The sequence below is a fragment of the Peromyscus maniculatus genome, chromosome 19 (assembly GCF_049852395.1).
Source record: "Peromyscus maniculatus bairdii isolate BWxNUB_F1_BW_parent chromosome 19, HU_Pman_BW_mat_3.1, whole genome shotgun sequence".
Classification (NCBI taxonomy): Eukaryota; Metazoa; Chordata; class Mammalia; order Rodentia; family Cricetidae; genus Peromyscus; species Peromyscus maniculatus.
Window position 1 is genome coordinate 51,219,217 of NC_134870.1, and position 17,389 is coordinate 51,236,605.

General features: G+C 41.9%; 1 protein-coding gene across 1 annotated transcript; it reads left to right on the forward strand.

Annotated features, from left to right (window-relative positions):
* The first annotated feature begins 718 nt into the window (after nucleotides 1–718).
* Nucleotides 719–14,716, forward strand: LOC102919177 (interferon-inducible GTPase 1-like). The gene is made up of 3 exons (XM_076555301.1): nucleotides 719–834; nucleotides 4,707–4,862; nucleotides 12,030–14,716. The coding sequence occupies exons 2-3, from the start codon at nucleotides 4,728–4,730 to the stop codon at nucleotides 13,149–13,151; spliced, it is 1,257 nt and encodes a 418-aa protein (XP_076411416.1). The 5' UTR covers nucleotides 719–834; nucleotides 4,707–4,727; the 3' UTR covers nucleotides 13,152–14,716.
* The last annotated feature ends 2,673 nt before the right edge of the window (nucleotides 14,717–17,389 follow it).

A 17,389-nucleotide genomic window follows, 5' to 3' on the forward strand; every position in this document is an offset into this window, starting at 1 on the left:
TTTGGGTATTCACCTGTCTGGTCACTGGGGTAAGCCAGTTCAGTTCAGGCACCCTCTCCCCTATTTCTAGTAGTCCAAGTTGGGGTCATCCTTGGGGATTCCTGGGAACTTCCCACTGGGTTTCTCTCTATCCCCATGATATGTCCCTTTTTCATAGCATCTTTCATTACTTTCCCTCTCCATCCCTGTTCCAGCTCAACCATCCCATTCACTTATGTCCTCATCTCCTATCACCTACCCTCCATTGCCCACCACTCATTCCCAGTTTACTCATGGAGATTTCATCTATTTCCCCTTCCCAAGGCAACCCATGCATCCCTCTTTGGGTCTTACTTATTAGTTAGCTTCTCTAGAGTTGTGTTTTGTTGTCTGAATATCCTTTGCTTTACATCTAGTTTCCACTTATGAGTGGGTACGTATAATGTTTGTCCTTCTGAGTCTGGTTTAGCTCACTCAGGATGATATTCTAATCTAGTTAGTAAGTTGCTTTTGGAGTTCCTCTCACTTGCTAAGACTTAAGTTAAAATGTTATGAAAAGGCAATTTCCACTTCCTTGAATCCTGGAATCACTGAAGAAAAACAAAATTGAGTTTAGTTTTACTTTCTTGTTCCTGTAAATGCAGGAGATTCTGGAATGGAACTGGATCCACTCTCTTTTGTGATTGGCTAGCACATTCTGAAGGTGGGATGCCAATAGAGTATATAAGTACCAGGTAAGTTCTAGTTTCTGCTGAAGAAGCAGAGGTGGAGTTCCAGTGAAGAAATTCGAGCACAGCCAAGAGCTATTCCTCTGTCCCGAGCATTGAGAGAATCTCCTGGACACAGAATTTTCTGGTAACTGGGCATTCAGACCTGACTTCTCACCCTCACTGTCTCTTTCCTAGGGAGCCTGTGCATAAAAAGACATTTAGAGACATATCCTCAGAGCTGGGATCCTCAGTTTGGAAGCTAGGGAATTTGATTAGAGAAAGGCAAGACTTATTTATCGATGTTCTTAGGTAGTCATTCAAGTTTAGATAGACCTAAAGTAAAAGACCAAATTATTGTTTAAAATTTATGCAGTTATTCTGGTTTGGGATTTTTTGTTTGTTTGTTTGTTTAGAGGACATTTAATCCCTAGAACTGATGAAAAATGAGCCTTTTAGGATATATGTTGTGAAATATCACTATAGAATATATGCAAATTGTTGTGTCTCAGTCTTGTAACTTCCTAGTACTCTTTTCTTGCCTCTTTTTACCCAGCTCAGCATACTTATTCTAAACTCCAGTGGAAGCTAGACTATGGTGAAAGATGCCCTCTGTAGAATGCTTCTGCTATAACGTGCTGGGAAACACTTTTAGGATAGGTTTGTTTTGTTTTAAAAATATTTTTATATACTGTATGACAATTTCATACATCTATGTAGCACTTTTATTGTCTTCACCCACTATTCCTCTCTCTTTTCCCACTCTTATTCTCTCTGGGATCCTTCCTCTTCCCAATGGTTGCCCCTATGTTTTCTTGTCTTAATGTTTTTAAATACTCCACTAATTTTCCTAAGGATCACTTTTGTGTTCTGCTGTGGGGTGATCATGGGCAACATTCTAGTGCTCGCACGTTAAAGAACAGTGACTCTCTCTGACCACCAGTCACTTATCCTCATATCTCCCCAGCTAGGTTCTCATGTGCCCTCGATTTCCTTCATGCTGAAATGTGGACAGGCTAGATCTGTGGAAGTCTCTGCAGGGAACCCCAGTTGCCATGAGTTCACACATGCAAATGCCATGTCATATTCAGAAGTCATTATTTCAGGCCACTGCCCCTCCCCCCTCCTCTGGCTCTTCCAGGATGTTTCCTGAACCTGGGTAGGGTGGGGGTTGATAAAGATGTCCCTGTTATTTTTAGCAATGAGCACTCAACTATCACATATTCTCACCACTTTGACCAGTTATGAGACTGTGCATTCAAACCCTACCCACTGCAGAAACAGAAAAATGGGAAATAAGCAACATCAACACCAACAAATCCCTTGTCTGAGTAAGGTATCACTAATCTCTGGTATAATCAGAAGTACTGAGAAGGAAATTGGCCCATTTATCAAAACACTAGTAGTGGATTCTGTGGGGCATTTTTAATTAGGAATCCTCTTTAACTTCATGGTTTTTATTGGAAAGTTGTAGTTCTAATGAAGATGTGCATCCCATTGTAATGATTGGTATTTCATATCACTGTCATTTGTCTTTTCATACTCAGTGCAAGACATATAAGACAAAATTTGTTGTTCCTTATTTTCCTTTTTCTTGTTTTTTGTAGTTCTTTGGGAATTTGTACAACACATTTTATTTGTATTTTGATTACATTTATTTATTCATTCTCTGTACTCATGTACTGGGGCTAGGTGCCCACTCGCTAGCACATGCATGTGGAGGTCAAAAGACAAGTTCTGGAAGTCAGTTCTCTCCCACCACTATGTGAGTCTTGGGACTAGAACTCAGATCATCTGGCTGAGTGACAAGTGGCCTTACCTGATCAGGTATTTTGCTGGCCGAAGACAGTTTTACAATGTGTATAATTAGAACAAGGGATGGGGACCAAAGGATGGAAGGCTTTATGAAAAGATCCCCAGCAACTTTAGTCTTGATAACTTTCACCAGGCTAAATCCAGTGGATCCAGGCTCATGGCTGTCCTGAGAGATGTCACTATTTTCATTTTCATCAGGGTCCAGTAAGCTTTAGCAATTGGCCAAATTTATCACTAAATAATGAATTTCAGTAGCAATCAGAAAAGCTTAGGTCTGACCTCCCTTCCTGTATTAGGTTCATGTGATGCTGACAGAGTTGAACTTGGATGTCTGTCAAGCTTGGGAGACGAATAACAAAATTCAGAGGAGACCCTGGCATTAGTAGGAATTGCCTAGACAGGAGGCAAGGAGCTGGGCCCAACCCCCAACACTCTTTGGGGTCAGCATTTCCCTGAGGATGGGGAGCAGGGTTTGGGTTTCGTGGCCTCTATTCTTGGTTTTCTGTTTTGTTGCTGGCAGTGCTGGGACCCAGGGCCTGTCCCTGTCAGCAGTCAGGCTGTCAGCAGGAAACAGAAATACTTACTGAAGGAAACATAAGGTTTGGAAAATTTTACAAAAAATGTACATACCAATTTAGGTATTAAAATAGCTAATCTCATAACATTATATAAAAATGTAATGTCTACCAGTCATGAATTGCTGTTGGGTACTTTTTTTTTTGTAACTTAGCACAACCTTCATTTTATGGTTCTGATGAATGTTATTTCACTTAAAGTCTACTTTTGTAAATGTTACCAAAGCTGATCAGTATCTTAAGAGAACCTCCTTGATATAAATAACACCACATTTTAGAACTGTATCAGTGTAGTGAACTTTGACCTTAGAAATTTTAATAACCTTTAGATATAGCTAACTAAGAGATACACATTTACTTTTTTTAACTCTACAGCCATCCTCTATCTTAAAACAAAACTAATTTACAAATAATTTTCCTTCAACATTTCTAAAAACATATATTAGCATACTTATGACCTATATAAAGCCCATGTTTATAACAGAAGTATCAATACAGATTGTCAAATCCATATTACTATTATCTATATCAACTGAGCCTACTGACGACTCTTCCTCCTGTCTCCTGCACATGTTGTCTGTGTTCATTGGAAATGCTGCAGGTGCCCTGCTTGGACCATCCATGTAGCAAGCATCAACTGGGATGGGTGATGTCCTAATAGTACTTTATCTGGCTTGGCTGTTGATTTAGTTGTTCAGGGACACTAAGTGTCTTTAAAGGAAAGTCGTCTAAGACATATCTGTGTGGCACTGGTGACTGGACTGGCAGACACTATACCCCATATAAATATGCATTATACTTTGCAAAGTTTGGTTCCTTTTCACCTTAGAAAGAGGCTTGGACATTGGCCTTGAAACCAACTCTCAATTGCAAAAGTGTTATATAGTACACATCAGGAAGGAGTCACCAATACATACTCAAATGAAGAAACTTCAGTAAAAGAACAAATTCAGTAATTTGGATATGCCAAGCAGATAAATAGGGGACTGTATGACAACCTGAGACCAGAGAGTGTAAGGGGCCATTACCAGATCTAAGCAGATAGAATAATAAGAAGAAAATACTTTCCTTCAAAATACCTGGAGTACTAAACAGTTCAGAGAGGCCAAACAGTATTGATTACAAAGAATGATGGGTGCAGGCACAGTCAGACATGCAGCCCAAGCAGGGCAAAACTGAGGCCATGATCACATAGAGCTGAACAATACTAGAAGCTAGAAGGTGAGGGACCTCTGCTCATGTAGTCTACATAGCAGGGAGGCACAGAGCAGGCTGAAAAGATGAGATGATCTGTGAAGAGACAATGCAGATTAAACCATTAAAAACTTGAGCAAAGGTCTCAGCTACCTGCAGAAAGAATGGCCCTATTGTGTCACTTACAGGTGAAATCTAGAGTAGCCAGATTCAAAGAGGTAGAAAACAGGGTGCTGAGAAGAGCTGTGGGGAGGGGGAAATAGAATGATGTTAGTCAAAGGACACAAAATCCCAATTATGTAAATGGAACATAGTGGGAGATGTAATGTATAATTACAACTATTAAGGAGGGTAGGTAGCAATATACTTGAAATTTACTAAAATGTAAATTTTCAATTTGATACACATCCTCCTGACTTTTCCTTCTTTCTTTCAGGGTCTTTATTTGCTCACAGTCATGGGTCAGCTGTTCTCTTCGTCTAATGATGAACGCCACAAAGATTTGGCCTCCACCTTTACCAATTATTTTAAGAAGTTTAAGGCAGAAATCAAAATCATTCCTCAGGAAACCATAGATTCAATTAAGTTAAGCCTTGTGGGCGCCATGGGCCCTGACCCCCGACTGTGAGTGGCTGCTGCCTTGCTTGCCTGACCAGGTGTCCTTCCTATTCAGATTCCCTGCCGGTGTCCTTCTCGGCTTAGGATCATCGGAGAGCTTACCGGAGGTTCTTTGTTCCTACATCCTGCTTGTGATGTAAACAACTTAGGTGCATCCTGTATTTGGTGTAAACAACTTAGATGCAAGAATGCAGAACTTTGGGTCTAGAATGTAGACCATTGGTAGCGAACTTCTGCCCTCAGGGGATCCTCCATTTGTGTTGTAAGCCTGTATTTAAGGTTTCCTCCCTCTTTCAATAAACGGCATTCGACATCCAAACGTACGAATGACTCGCTGTCTCTTGTCTCTATTTTTTAATCCGCAGCCCTTCGCTCAGACATGGTGAACGGTTGGTGGTAACGCAGGCGCTACTGCTACAAATGGAGGTTCCTACCGAGATCTGAGAAAGAAAGGACCAGCTGACGGACACTCTTGGAAGGCCGGCCGGCATTTTACGGTAAGAGTGGATTGGAATGGGTGCTACTAGCTCACAGTCGCTCCTCGAGGAACAATTAATTGGACTGTTGAGGCGGCAAGGCACTATCATTAAGAGCAAGACGGCTAAAGATTTTGTTCAAATCCTCCAGAATGCTAGTCCTTGGTTTCTGGTCTCCGGAGGATTTAATATACCAGATTGGGAACAGGTCAAGGTTGACTTACAGAAATATTTGCATAAAGAAGGACCGGATTCCGTATCCTTAGCTACTTTTTCTTTGTGGCGCTTGGTTAAGGATGCATTGCTTAGTGATGATATTGAAGTCCAAGAACATTTAAATGAAGCTAAAACTGTGTTGGAGGAGTCTCAGATAGAGGAGGCTCTCAGAACCCTTCAAACTTCTGATGTTTCTGATTCGGCAGAGTCGTCTTCCGATTCTGCAGAGTCATCTTTAGAGGGTGATGATGTAGAAGTCAGATCAGAAAAGGATGCTAGATGCCTAAGAGGGAAATCACAGATTTCTCGCAAGGATAGACCTCCAACCTATAATCCTGACTTTTGCAACACGGAGGTCCTTCCTTCCGCACCCATGGAGGGATTGACGGGGGGAGTTGCTTACCCGGTTATAGAGACTCAAAATGCTCAAGGGCAGAGACAAAGGGAGCACAATCCTCTAGATTTTAAAAGCATCAAACAGCTCAAGGAAGCTGTGATGTCATATGGGCCCCATGCTCCTTTTACCATCGCTATACTTGAATCTTTTTCTGCCTCAAATTGCACCCCTAGCGATTGGATGCAGCTGTGTCGCGCCGCTCTCTCTGGGGGGGATTATTTAATTTGGAGGAGTGAGTTTCAAGAACATTGTCAAACTACAGCTAATAGAAATGCTGCTGCAGGCTTCCCGGCTCGTAATCTTGAGATGCTCACGGGTTCAGGGCAGTATGCCACTTTACAAGCACAGATTTTGTATGATCCTGCAGTTTATGCACAGATTAGTGTGGCCGCTACCAGAGCGTGGAAAGGGCTACCTAATAAAGCTGCTGGTGAACAACTATCTAAAGTCATTCAAGGGCCGTCAGAACCATTTGCAGAATTTGTAGATCGCCTGCTTCAACTAGCAGGGAGAGTGTTTGGGGATGTTGATCAAGCCATGCCCATAGTAAAGCAACTGGCCTTTGAAAATGCCAATAAATATTGCAAGGAGGCCATTAGGCCTCATAAAAATAAGAGCTTAAATGATTATCTTAAACTATGTAGAGATATAGATGGGCATCACATCATGGGACAGGTAATGGCCTCAGCCATGAGGGGGATTAATTCTGGAGGAAACCGCCCAAAAACCTGTTTTGGATGCGGCCAGCAAGGTCATGTTAAGAAAAATTGTCCTGGAGCCCAAGCAACGGCAAAGACACCGGGACTTTGCCCGCGATGTAAAAAGGGGCATCACTGGAGTAATGAGTGCCGATCTAAGGCTGATGCTCAGGGAAATAGGTTACCGCCGTCGGGAAACGGGCAGCGGGGTCCGCTCCGGACCCCCCAAAGCCAGGTGTACGGAGCCCTGGATACACCTGTCCCATCCCCAGTTTCCCACCATCCCATCCAGTTTGTTCCTCGAAGGAACCCCTTTTTGTCCAAGACCTTATCAGAGGCACCCCTGGAAGCGCAGGATTGGACCTCTGCTCCTCCACCAGAACAGTATTAACACCTCAGATGGGTCCCCAGGCTCTCGGTACTGGAGTTATGGGTCCACTACCTGCAGGGTCTTTAGGACTGATTCTGGGCAGGAGTAGCGCTCTTATGCAAGGTATTAGAGTAATTCCAGGAGTGATAGATGAAGACTCTGAAGGGGAAATTAGAATCATGGTTGAGGCTGGTAAAGGGGTGACTATTATTCCCCAGGGTGCTCGCATAGCACAACTGCTTTTGATGCCCCGCTTTCATACTAATAATCCTTTTCTTAAACCACACAGAGGTGAGGGCGGATTTGGCTCTACGGGCCCTCTAGCGTGCTGGGTTTCCACCTTAGAACAAAGACCCATGCTAAATTTAAAAGTTAATGATCACAATTTTCAGGGTCTTTTAGATACTGGCGCTGACACTTCAGTTATTTCTTTAAAACATTGGCCCGAAGCTTGGCCCCTTAAAGATTCTACCTCTCACCTACAAGGTATCGGCACAGCTCAGTCGCCATTACAGAGCAAGCTACTTTTAAATTGGAAGGATGAGGAAGGTCATGCAGGAACTTTTCAACCCTTTGTGCTACCTGACATTCCAGTGAACTTGTGGGGACGGGATGTGTTGGATGGCATGGGAGCGGTGCTTACTACACAGCCTGTACAACAGATGCTGAAGAGTCAGGGCTACTGCCCGGGCAAAGGCTTAGGGAAAATGTTGCAAGGAGACCCGCTCCCTGCGGCAGACAAAAACTGTGTCACTAGGGGTCCTGGCGATACTAGAGGATTAGGATCTTTTCCGTAGGGGTCACTGCACAGCAGCCTTCAATAATACAACCGATAAAAATCACTTGGAAGAGTGATGACCCTGTATGGGTGGAGCAGTGGCCCCTTGCTAAGGAAAAATTGGAGGCTGCGTATGCATTGGTTAAGGAGCAGTTAGATGCTGGACATATCATTCCTTCCACTTCACCTTGGAACTCACCTATATTTGTTATTAAAAAGAAATCAGGAAAATGGAGGCTGTTACAGGATCTTAGAGCTGTAAATAAAACCATGCTTCTCATGGGGGCAACACAGCCTGGCCTGCCTGCCCCTGTGGCAATTCCTAAGCATTGGCAGTTAATTGTGGTTGACTTGAGGGATTGTTTCTTCACCATTCCTTTGCATCCCGAGGACAGTCCTCGCTTTGCTTTCAGTGTTCCTTCAGAGAATCTTAAGGAACCTTATCAGAGATATCAGTGGGTGGTATTGCCTCAAGGAATGGCCAATAGTCCTACTATATGTCAAATTTATGTGTCTTTGGCCCTAGCTCCAGTTCGAAAAGCTTTTCCAGGTGTTTATATAATTCACTATATGGATGATATATTAATGGCTGCTAAAGATAAAAAACTTGTTTTTGATGCCTTTTCTTATTTACAAGAGGTTCTTAGCTTGGCTAATTTACAGATAGCCCCAGAAAAGGTACAGGTATCTTTTCCCTATCATTATTTAGGTCATGAATTGTTACGCACGGGCATACGCCCACAAAAGATTACTCTGCGTATGGATCAGCTACGCACACTTAATGATTTCCAAACCTTTCTGGGAGATATTCAATGGCTTCGGCCCACTTTAAAAATTCCAACAGGTCAGCTTCGCCCCTTGTATGATGTCTTAAAGGGCGACCCTGACCCTTCATCTCCCCGTAAATTAACAGCTGAAGGACGTGTAGCCCTACAACGTGTGCAAGAGGCCCTGGAACAGGCTCACGTACAGTATATAGATCTTAATTCTCCCTTATTGTATTTGATATTTTGTTTTACTCATTCACCTACTGGAGTGTTTTGGCAAACAGGTCCTATTTTATGGGTACATTCCCCAGCTTCTCCAGCAAAAATCATCACTCCTTATCCACAAGCTGTTGCTCAGATTATATTTAAGGGAATCAAGATCAGTGTTCAAACTTTTGGTAAGGAGCCAGATATTGTGGTGACCCCATACACCCAGTCTCAAGTAGCATGGTTGCAAGCTAATGATAATGATTGGGCCATATTGACATGCTCCATGCAGGGTCAGTTTGATACTCACTACCCCTCCAATGATGTGTGTCAATTTTTTAAATTGCATCCTGTTATATTTCCCAAGATAGTACAAATGACTCCTATTCCTCAGGCCCGTGTGGTATTTACTGATGGCACTTCACGTGGTTTTGCTGTGGTGGTTTCTGGTAACATAGTAAAGAGAATAAAAGTCCAGGGCACTTCTGCCCAGGTGGCAGAGGTACAGGCGCTGTTGCTTGCTTTACAGATGTTTTCTAATGAGAGTGTAAATATTTATACCGATAGTCAATATGTGGCACATGCCATTATGCCTTTGGAAACAACAGCCTACATACCATCCATTTCTTCCATTCATGAATACTTATTGCAAGTGCAAGGACTTATATGGTCTCGCTCTCATAACCTTTATGTGGGCCACATCAGAGCTCATACTCAATTGCCTGGACCTCTAAGTGAAGGTAATCAGAGGGCTGACGCCATTACTCGTATGGCTGTCACATTAGTCTGTTCTGCCTTTGATAAGGCTACTCAGTTGCATCAGCGTTATCATCTTAATGCTGGATCTCTCCGTTATCATACAGGCATAACCCGGGAACAAGCCATCCAGATAGTTAAATCATGCCCTACTTGTGTGGAATTTTTACCTGTTCCTCATTTGGGAGTTAATCCTCGAGGACTTTTACCTAATCATGTGTGGCAGATGGACGTCACACACGTGCCTTCCTTTGGAAAATTACAACATGTCCATGTGTCTATTGATACATATTCTTCTCTAATTTTTGCTTCTGTCCATTCAGGGGAAAAGGTTAAGGATGTAAAGAATCATTGTCTTCATGCTTTTGCTTACATGGGAGTGCCAAAATGCATAAAGACTGATAATGGTCCTGCCTACAGTAGTACGGGATTTTCAAAATTCTGCCAAGATTTTTCTATTGTTAATAAGACTGGTATTCCTTATAATCCTCAAGGGCAGGCTATAGTAGAACGCTGCCATCGTACCTTAAAAACTTATATTGCTAAAGTAAAAAGGGGGGAGTTAGGGGCTCATCTCTCCTCTCCACATTCTATTCTTTCCCTTGTTTTATATATTTTAAATTTTTTATCGGTGGATTCTGCTGGAGTATCTGCTGCAGATAAGCACTGGAGGGCTCCTGTTGCAAATCATCCTCTGGTGCGATGGAAAGATCTTTCTACTGGCACTTGGAGGGGACCCGATCCAGTGTTGGTGTGGGCCCGGGGATCTGTTTGTGTCTTTCCGCAGGACAATGAAATTCCTCTGTGGGTTCCTGAACGCTGTGTACGCTCTGTGGCTGCTGCTGAATCCCAACATGGCAGAGACCTATTGGGCCTTCGTAAAAAACTCTCCCCTTCTGATGCCAATGGGGATTGAGAGCCCAATATGGCCAGCCTTGGCAAACATTATTGTAAGCCTAGGAACTGTAGCCATGTGGTTGGATTCTTCAGAAGGTAATGTATGGTAACTTTTTTCAAAAAACATTGAGAATGTATCACACCTTGGAGATCAAGGATAACTCTGAAGGTCAATGAACTTCATTTGCTAACAGTAGCATGCCAGCTAAGCTTTTCGCATTTTGCAACCCCCCTCAAGCTGGTGTAGTACCTACTTTTCAGGAATGGCTCTGTGCAACATTTATTTGCCTCCTGAAATTCATCTAGCCTTTCTGAAGATACCTCAAAATTTGTGAGCCTGAATGTAGCCATTACTGAGGCCATTAGTTCTGCTCCTTGTTTGCTGTTTTTGTTTTCTGTTTTCTTTATGTCTCTCAGTTGTTCTCTTGCAGACCTGCCAGCCTAAGTAGTGCTGGGATCAAGAAAAATGGGCCTTGGTGGTTCGTGTTCCTGGAGCCGTGTCCATGCCAGTGGACCGTGGCAGCTAGACACAGATGATGCTCACACGCTCCAGAAGAGACACTGACATCGCTGTTGCCACTGCTGCTATTGTTTCTGGGATTGCTATTTCATAATTGGTTACTACAGCTAGCACAATGGAGACCCTGGCAGCAAAAGTAGCTACCACAGTTAGTTAATCTTTCTTCTTATTGGGCATGATAAATTTAATTCCACTTTTATACATTATAATTGGCTTTGTAAGTTGTAAATTATTTAAAACTCAAGTTCCATTTGCTCAGGATACCACCTTACAGGACTCCTATTTGCGGTAAGGCTCGTTTAAATAGGGAATGGTTCAATTGCCTGTAGCCCTCTGGCTATGGGTGGGTTAGGACTCCTGCTGGTCTTTTCTGTGTCGCACAGATTGCAAGCCCAGTGCCACTTTGAGATCTTTGGCGGCAGTCACTCTACAGCTCACATGGTTGAGTCTGTATGATAATGAGTATTCAGAGACGGGTAATGCTTGGGCCGCTGCCTCCAACCTAAGACAGAGCACTTGTGTGGCCTGGGCAAGTGTCTCTATGACGGGTAAGGTGGTCTGCTGGTCCCACGCAACCTAAGTCAGAAGCTCATTTAATAAAAAGGGGGGACCTGTGGGCGCCATGGGCCCTGACCCCCGACTGTGAGTGGCTGCTGCCTTGCTTGCCTGACCAGGTGTCCTTCCTATTCAGATTCCCTGCCGGTGTCCTTCTCGGCTTAGGATCATCGGAGAGCTTACCGGAGGTTCTTTGTTCCTACATCCTGCTTGTGATGTAAACAACTTAGGTGCATCCTGTATTTGGTGTAAACAACTTAGATGCAAGAATGCAGAACTTTGGGTCTAGAATGTAGACCATTGGTAGCGAACTTCTGCCCTCAGGGGATCCTCCATTTGTGTTGTAAGCCTGTATTTAAGGTTTCCTCCCTCTTTCAATAAACGGCATTCGACATCCAAACGTACGAATGACTCGCTGTCTCTTGTCTCTATTTTTTAATCCGCAGCCCTTCGCTCAGACATGGTGAACGGTTGGTGGTAACGCAGGCGCTACTGCTACAAAGCCTAACACAAGGAAACATTCAGGGGGCAAACTCTTCAATCACTGATGCATTAAAAAAAATTGACAGTACCCCACTTAATGTTGCTGTGACCGGGGAGTCTGGAGCAGGGAAATCTACCCTCATCAATGCCCTGAGAGGGGTTGGGCATGAAGAGGAAGATGCAGCTAAAATTGGAGTGGTGGAAACCACCAAGAAGAGACATGAATACAAACACCCCAATATTCCCAATGTGAGTTTTTGGGACCTGCCTGGGATTGGAACCACAAATTTCCCACCAAAAGATTATCTGGAGAGAATGAAATTCCATAAGTATGACTTCTTTATTATTGTTTCTGCCACACGCTTTAAGAAAAATGATATAGACCTCGCCAAAGCAATCACCATGATGAAGAAGGATTTCTACTTTGTGAGAACCAAGGTGGACTCTGACTTAAACAATGAAAAGGAATTCAAACCACGCACCTTTAACAGAGAAGAGGTCCTGCAGCATATCCTCAACAGCTGTGTGGAAACATTTCAGGAGAATAACATTAAAGAACCACCAATCTTCTTGATCTCTAACAGAAATTTGTCTGATTATGATTTCCCAATCCTGATGGACAAGGTTATGAGTGTTCTCCCTGTATACAAACGATACAATTTCATGCTCTCCTTGCCTAATATTACAGATGCAGTCATTGAAAGGAAGCAACAATCCCTGAAGCAGTGGATTTGGCTAGAAGCCTTTGCAAGTGACCTCCTGAGTATCATCCCTTCACTGACCCACTTCATGGACAGTGATGTGGAGAATCTTGAGAAAAGCCTGAAATTCTATCGAACTGTGTTTGGAGTGGATGATGCATCCTTGCAGAGTTTGGCTAAGGACTGGGGAATGTCAGTGGATCAGCTCAAGGCAAAGATGAAATCTCCTAATGTGTTTGAAACTACAAAGAAAGAAACATTACAAGAAAGGCTTTCAAGATATTATGAGGAGTACTGTTTGGCTAATGGGCATTTGTTTAATAAGAATGTTTATGTTAAGGAATTATATTACCTAAAATTATATTTTGTTGACATGGTGACAGATGATGCTAATGCTCTTCTCAAAGAGATATGTTCAAGAAACAACTTGATTTCTGAGTAGGTTGAAATCCTGTAGCTGTCAAAAATCAGAATCAATGACAGAAACATAGGACACTGATGTTGCAAAACAGCATAATGAGTTTATTCATGTTATCCAGGTTTTATCCATACTTAGTGATCATATATCCACATTAGCTGTAGCAAGGGGATCAATCAGATGTATGTAAATAAGCTGAAAACTAAAAACTATCTACTCACTTTGAATAAACCCTCAGATGTAGTAATTGCACATTTATTTGAATTAGTTTACTATAAAGCAGTATCCATTTTTAAGTTTTATATTGTGATGGTTATAGTTTTGGACAGACTGTAGATCACATGGGAGATGAACCTCTGGGCTTGATTTGGGGAACGATTTTGCTTATGTTAATTGAGGTGGGAAGCCCTGCCTGCTGTGGGCAGCATCATTCCCTACCTAGTGTGTATCTCTGAATGTTTATGTGGAGAGAGGTGCTAATCAGTAACATGCTTACATTCATTCGTTGTTCTCTATTTTTTCCCTGTGGGTGGAGTGGCACTAGCCGCCTTCAGCTGCTCCTGTGACTTCTTGGTAATGATGGCCTCTGTAACCTTGCATTTGATACTTGTGTCCTCTCTTGATAGAGATACCCAAAGAGAAAACATAACTGGGCTGAAGACATGGTTCAGTAGATAAAGAACTTACCTTGCAAGTCTGAAGACCTCTGTTCAGAACCCTAGAGCCCAGATAGAGTCAGCTAAACATCTGTAATCCACACAGTTCTGTGGTGAGATAGGAGGCAGAGACAGAGGATCCTGGAAGCCCTGAGGCTAGCAAAACTTCCACATGCAGCAGTGAATAAGAGACCCTGACACAAGGAAGTGGAAGGTAAATGCAAAGACCAAGGTTGTCCTTTGACCTCTGCACACATGCCATGTCATGTTCATGCCTGCAATCACACGTGCAAATGCACACAAACAAAATGTTTACTCTTTAGAAGAAGAAGAAGAAGGAAGTTTTGGGGCAGTTGCTCAATGGTATAGTAATTTTCTCACATGCATGAGACCTCAGGTTCAATCCCTAGCCCTCCTGAAAATGGGTAAAAGGAAGGTAGAGAGATAGCTCCGAGGTTAAGAACATTGGCTGTTCCTGCAGAGGACCCAGGTTCAATTCCCACATAATAGGACCCACATAGTAGCTACAGTAGACTATATCTCCTGTTCCAGGGGATCTGATACCTTCTCCTAACCCAAACAGGGACCAGTCACAGATGTGTTAAAATATATACATGCAAGGAAAACATTCATAAAATAAAAGTAATTAAAGAAAAATATTTAAATATATATGTTTAAATAAAGAGCTAACATGTGCACAAGAGAAACAATAACCATAGACATTTCAATAGTCTTAATAATACCTAAGATTACTAAATATTCTATTTAATCAGAATGCTTGAGAAAATGTTAAAGAGGCTCTCTAATTATGTGCCAGAACCAGTGAAGATGAATAGATTCATCTACTTTATAGATTTTAAATGCTGTGATTACTAAAATACTGATTTACTCCATATCAATAAAAACCATTTAATAAATTCTTTTGTAAAAATATAGACATTTGTTGTTACTTGATATTCCCACGAACCCATAATAGCTCCACAACGACTGTCCTAGTATTACTATTTTTGGATGATTATCTCATTGCCCATTCCCTGGCTGACACTTTATCTTCCATGAAATAAAATACAAATAAACAGTACATTTGTTACTAAGACTGAAAGAGAGACACAGAGGAAAGGGAAATGTTATTCATGGTGAGGAGTGGATTCTTAAAGTTTGGGCTGCTATAATCCTATAGACTATGTGGGTTAACAATAGAATTTTGTTCTTACACTTCTAGTGACTGATGTCTGACATTCAGATGCCAGTGTGGGCAGACATTCAGTGAAAGCACTCTTCCTGGTAATGCCTCACATGGCCTTCCATGCTCTCTGTGTGCAGAGGATGTTTCTCTTGTCCCTTTTTCTCACAATCCTATCATTTGGACTCCATTTCCATGACCTAGTCTAACCATAGATGCCTCCCAGAGCCTTTCCTCCTCACATGATCCCACTGAGGTGTTGGGCTATTAACATAAGATTTCAGGAGGGAAGAATAATCAGTCTATAAAAGGTTATGCAAGTTATGCATAAACTTGGGTTGCTTTCTTAATGGAAACTACTCCAAAGTATTTTTTTTTACCATAAATTGAGATGCAGACTTACCAAAAAGATAACTGGAGACACCAGACAACCCCTTCTCCACTGAAGAAATAAAATTAAAGAACAAGCAGATGATGTTTGCTGAGAATGTTTGGAGCATGCTGTAACATGAAAGAGAGTTATGAAGAATGGAGGCTTCAGATAGTCAGGTCAAGAAGATAACAGCACACCTTGCATAGAGTGTTCTTGATTCCCAGCCTGGGCTTATTTGCATGTGATAAATCTTCCTACAGTTCAAAAAATGAACAGAGTAGAGCCTGAGTTGTCCATATCAGCACCACAGAGGCATGGATTTTTCTGTAAGGAAATACTGTAGCCATCAATGGTTATGAGCTCCATAAGGAGTTATAATGAGTACACACACTCCCACATGGGTACCTCTATTTACATAGCTCCCTCCCCTATGTCAGCTGTCGGTGCATGGTGCCATTTTTAGACCAAATCTATCCACACTTCACCCCAACTTCCATGTATGGCACACACTCAAATGCTGCTTGAATGTCTCAATCATTGTACCCCAAATTATATGTACCTCTTTGGCTATTAGAATGCTATCATCTGTGTGACTTTGTTCAGATTAGGGTATCTGACTTTGTTACTACACTCATTAAGTCCTCAGAGTCATCAGTTGTAATTTGTGGAGACACCATAGGTATCCAAACAAAATCAAAGCCTATGTTGCCTCTAACATAATACCCAATATATTTTGGGGAAATTATTTTCTGGATTAATTCTCCTGCCCAATTGGTAAGACACTGGTGTAGATGTAACCAACTGTCTTATTAAATAAGAAACACAGAACCAATGTAAAAGAGAAAGCCAAGAGGTCAGAGCTCAGAGCAAAAACCTTACCCTTCCTCCTGCGGTGGTCCTACCTCTCCGAAAAAGACCTACTTCCTGTGTGTTTGTCTTTAGATAGTCTTTCTGTTCTGCCTTCTCATTGGTTGTTAACCCAAACATGTGACTACCTCATCACTGCCTGTAAGTACAGCCCTCCATGTCTTAAAGGCATATGTCTCCAATGCTGGTTGTATCCCTGAACACACAGAGATTACCTAGCTCTGCCTACCAAGTGCTGGGATTATAAGCAAACACCACCACCGCCACACTCTTGCTATGGCTCTAATAGCGCTGACCCCCGGGCAACTTTATTTATTAACATACAATTAAAATCACATTTCAGTACAAATAAAATACCACCATATTTCCCCTTTTCTATTTTAGTAAAAAGAAAAAAAGCAAAAGGTAATAACTAACAAAAGAAAAACTATATACAAAAGTACAATAACTATATACAATATATACAAGTAATAAATACCTAAACAATGTCTAGTCCATTTGTATTTGACAAATTCAGAGAAAATAATTTCATTATCTACCCTATTTTGGTAAGTCCAAAATGTATCTAATTCCCTTTCTATCCTAATTAATCTTCAACTATAACTAACTAACCTTCAACTATAACTAACTAATCTTCAACTCCCCCAAAGACCCAAGAAGGAAATAATATTAGCTAACAAAAATAAAAACAGGAAGTGCATGCATGCAACTTCCAAAAAATTTGTGAGTTGAAAGAAACAGCCAGCTGCCTGGACAGTCACCTGAGGTTTCTCCGCAGTGTTGGGGAATCATCTTCAGCCTATAGGCTTAGCGTATCTGACAGACTCATTTGTGAAGTAGGATGTACACAAGGTCAACAGTTCAACCTCACATTGGGTGAGAGCAGTCTATGTACCAGAAACACCTGAATTCCACTAGTGTCATGTCATGATTTAGGATTTTAAATTCTGGAAATTGTTGATTTTTTTTTTTAATTCAGCTGTCCATTCTTCTTGGCTGTGTATATATGGCTTCATCTCAGCATCCTTTTCTTCTCTACATCCCTCTATTAAATGCCAGTCTACTATTGAGAGGAGTGAGCTTAGTTACTCTTCAAGAATATCTGTTTCAGCTGCTGTTCCATTGCCTGTCAGAAGCCATCAGCCCACTGCCTGTTCAGCTGCCTACAAAGAAAAGGGCACTG

Excerpts from the sequence above, each read along its gene's own strand:
- LOC102919177 (XM_076555301.1), top strand. The coding sequence starts at position 4,728 with ATGGGTCAGCTGTTCTCTTCGTCTAATGATGAACGCCACAAAGATTTG. Across the intron at positions 4,863-12,029 it reads TAGATTCAATTAAGTTAAGC|CTAACACAAGGAAACATTCA; the intron begins CTTGTGGGCGCC and ends CTGCTACAAAGC.